This window comes from Octopus bimaculoides, chromosome 1 (assembly GCF_001194135.2).
Source record: "Octopus bimaculoides isolate UCB-OBI-ISO-001 chromosome 1, ASM119413v2, whole genome shotgun sequence".
Lineage (NCBI taxonomy): Eukaryota > Metazoa > Mollusca > Cephalopoda > Octopoda > Octopodidae > Octopus > Octopus bimaculoides.
The window spans coordinates 89,146,488-89,150,559 of record NC_068981.1 but is presented as its reverse complement, the minus strand read 5'-3'; the positions used below and the strand labels follow the sequence as shown (position 1 = coordinate 89,150,559).

At 33.2% G+C, this 4,072-nt stretch overlaps 1 protein-coding gene across 4 annotated transcripts in view; it reads right to left on the bottom strand.

Moving 5' to 3' along the window:
• The window catches only part of LOC106879613 (uncharacterized), a 354,338-nt gene that overhangs the window by 38,498 nt on the left and 311,768 nt on the right, over positions 1–4,072 (bottom strand). The window contains exon 1 of one of the 4 annotated variants that reach the window (XM_014929265.2): positions 1,643–1,778. The exons of 2 other annotated variants lie outside the window; for them this stretch is intronic. In XM_014929265.2, coding sequence (XP_014784751.1) covers positions 1,643–1,656 — 14 coding nt within the window. In that variant the 5' untranslated portion in view covers positions 1,657–1,778. Of the gene's footprint in view, positions 1–1,642; positions 1,779–4,072 lie in introns of those variants that run through there. One more of the 4 variants, XM_014929266.2, reaches the window with a different exon arrangement.

Here is a 4,072-nt window from a genome sequence, read left to right as displayed (position 1 = left end):
TATATATATACTAAGAAAACAAATCAGAATCTCTATCCTATATGACATCTGCATTTATTATTATTCAGTATATTCCCCTTACTTTTCTATATAAAGAATATGATGCGAAATCATTTGAATATTTCCAGTTCTTGATCGGAATGTAATCCGGTAAACTTCGTTGAAATACAATAATGCTTATATGAATTATTCATATATACAATATTCTAATTCCCTGTGAAGCTGTTGAGTATTAATTCTAGAATAATCGTTTGTTTCATTCGTATTGGCATCTTTTATTTACTTGTAGTCTCTTTGAAATTCTTCCTTGTGAATTAATGTTTTCTGAATGATTCCACAAATTGCAGTATTAGAGTTTAAACTTCCTCTTTTCCTTTTATTTATTATTCTGTATTCATTTCTGGTTGTCTAAATATTTCCTTGCAAAGATCTGGGTTTCTTTTCTTTTCTTTTTTGTTTCTGTTTTTTTTTTCTCATGCTGTTACGGAAAACATATTACTATATATATATATATATATGCATACATAGGTGTCCCCAGATTCACACACATACTCCCGTATACACTCAAACATGTTCACACACATACACGCATATATATCTACATTAGTGTGTGTATGTGTGTGTATGAATATATGTATTCGTACGAAAGCTCATCGTTCACATCAGACATTATCTAAATACAACATTCACACACTAAGTGACGCATGCCTACATTTATTTCAATTCATTTCTTTGATAAAAGGATAACAGTCTGATAACCAGAAAAATAACTAGGAATACATATCAGCTTATATATATAGACATATATACATATACATATATGCATAGGCATATATCAATATATCTATATATCTATCTATATGTGTGTATGTCTACATGAGATGTATGTACGCATATGTGTACATGTATGTATGATGTAAATTCTCGTCACATTGACATCTTGAATCATTTCTGTGATACTGACTTACTAATGAGTCTATCAGTCCTCACAATACAAGCGCGCGCGCATATATGAAGGAATTTACACGATCAATAATACAGATTTCACTACAAGCATAGAATATACTTCTTCGCTATTGTTAATTAATATACTGCTACTTTAAATTCCTTATTCGGATTGTCATCGTGGAAGCACGTTCATTTTATATGGTTTGAAAATTGTCTTAGTTATAACTCAGGTTTTGCCACCCCACCCTCTAACAATAAAGCTAACAATTTCCAACTTGAGCACAAATCCATCAATTTTTCGGGAATGTGGTGGCTGTTTGTCGATTTTATCTTCCCTAGTACTTTACTGGTATTTATTTTATCGAATTTGAAATGATGAAAGGCAAAGCTAATTTCTGCGGGATTTAAACAGAAGAGGTAGAAAGTTGGAAGGAATGCTACTAAGTATTATTCCGACGAGTGAACATTCAGCAAATTTGCTACCTTAAAGGGTTTTAATAATATAAATGATAAAATATGATTCTGTATATGAAACGTCATTATTTATATAGCTTTAAAACCAAATAATGATGAAGTACAAAAATGGAAGAAAAATAGCAAAATCGATGACTATACAGCTTAGAGTGAAACAATTATATCTAAAGGAATAGAAAAAAAATAGAAGAATAATGAAAGTAACAAGTTGACAACTCACAGAACAGGTGACATGTTGAATCAGTTGACGAAACGGGGAGAAAAGTAAATGATTTACCACGAAACATAACGAAGAAAACAACTTCACTTTGATTGGCAGCGAATCGGGATTGTCTGATTTCGAATTTCCTTCTAATATCAGTAAGGCAGGAAACATATGAAGGCAAATAAATAACGAAGGAAAACAGGAAATTTTCTCTAAAATAGGTAATGATCTCATACATATGTACATGCATATACACAAATACACACACAACCATATCTTCAAAATATGTATTCCACCAGCCTTTCAAGTTCTTTCCTGTCAAGATTTGCGTGGAACGTTATTTTTATAGTCAGTTAAATTAGTAAACAACTATGAGTCTACCGTGTCTGTTACTTATTTGTTCTCATCAGATTTCAATTTTTAAACAACCCTTGATTTCAAGTTTGTTTTAACAATCATGAAATAAGCTGGCCGTTGTTCCTGATATTTACGTCAATCGTTCAATGCCCTACGCGAAGTTCTCATGTTAAATTTTAAGTCCTGCTTTGCTACTAATATAAACTGCATAAACAATCTTATAATTTTTGTGCGTTTTCTGTATATAAATTACATCACTAACAAATGTGTGTTATCTAAGTTTTATTCTGTGCTATGTTATATATTATCATGTTGTATCTCCTTGCTGTTTATATGCATGATCAGTCAATGGGTAAGTTTGAAAATTGTATATGTTTAGGCTAACACAAAAATTTAGTTTAAATCTCCCACATTTTAATGTGCATTTGTGATTCATATTAGTCAATACTTGAGTTTATTGTTGATTTGAGACGGAGAAATTTCAGTATTACCGTACCTTAAGGATAACAACGAGACACAACGCTATGTCCATTATGCTCTTTGTGTCGTGTCGCCCTGTTGCTGTGTCAGAAGCATATAGCTGGTGTATATTGCACCATCTCGGACAACTAGATGAGCAAGTGCTCAGTCTTCAAAAATATACATACGGTCCGGTAGATTCTACACAGATTAATATAACATATATCATTCCGCGTATCAGCCATAAATTGTTGCTTTGAAAACAAAAAGGCAGAAAAAGATGCTTTTAGAGGATCAAATTTATGGTATCCTCCTTCTTGCACGCTCTTGTATGTATGCCTTAAGCAAAGAGGCATTTAGTTGATCTCTGTGATACTGACTGTGTTTTCATTAGTTGTTTCACATTCACCACTTTATTACTAGCAACGGTTGTAAAATTAAATACTAATCCTGTATGAGTTCAAAACACCACATTAGCTCCTTACATTGGGTTTTTCCCGTTGTTTGTCAAGATGCACATGTGCGATGTTCTTAGTGCTGGCATTGTTGTTTTTGTAGTTATTGGCATTAACCGTGTGGTCTAAATTATTCAAATTAACAATTTTAGCTGTTATAAAATGTAATTACTTTTTCGTGCACGGTTTGAGAGATTTATTCTGAAATTAGGTTTGTTCTTCGTGTTCATATTTACTATTTTTACTTTTAACATGTATTTCTGTGTTTGACTGGAAGCCATATTTAGATGAAATGTAAACAAAACAAAAAAGAATGTCCAAAAATAACGTGAGTTATGTATCCCCTCATACGATCTCCAATGTATTCCAGGCGGCTTCTCTGCTGAGAATTATCCCCAAAGTAATATATTTCCTTCAATCGTATTTATTAAAACATTAAAAATCTCGGAGGAAAACGAAGAATCACGGAAAATATCATAGGTTAATATACAATATTGGGAACGGAATCCAGAGATTATTTGCCCAAGGTGCTAATGACTATTTATAAATGTTTACTCTGAGGCTTTTCGATACATATAATCCAGTAAATAATTGTTTTTTACTCTTCGTTTAACCAGACACTCATATAGATACTAAAATCAACAAATTATTGCAGTCTCCATAAAAATTACTCAATCCATTTGTTTCACTGTCATTTATAGTATTCAAATGAATGTGTCCTAATGGAAGCCAGATCATCATTTCTGCTTACTAAGAGCACTGTGTTTTGGGTTTACTATGACGCCGATATATATTACTTTCAAATTTTGGCAGAAGGCCAGCAATTTCGAGCGAGTAGGTAACTGGTGTACACCGACCCTAGTGCTTAACTGGTACTTAACCCTGAAAGGATGAAAGGCAAAGTCGACTCGGCGGCATTTGAACTCAGAACGTATAGCCGGGCAAAATATTAATTTCAAATTTTGGCACGAGGCCAGCAAGTTCGGCGAAGTGAGTAAGTCAATTACATCGACCCAAGTACTCAGCTGGTACTTGACTCGAAAGGATGAAAAGCAAAGTGAACCTATGCGGAATTTGAACTCAGAAAATAATGACAGACGAAATGCCACGGAGCATTTTTACCCGGTGTGCTAACGATTCTACCAGCTCGCCGCCTTGACGCCGTTATATATTA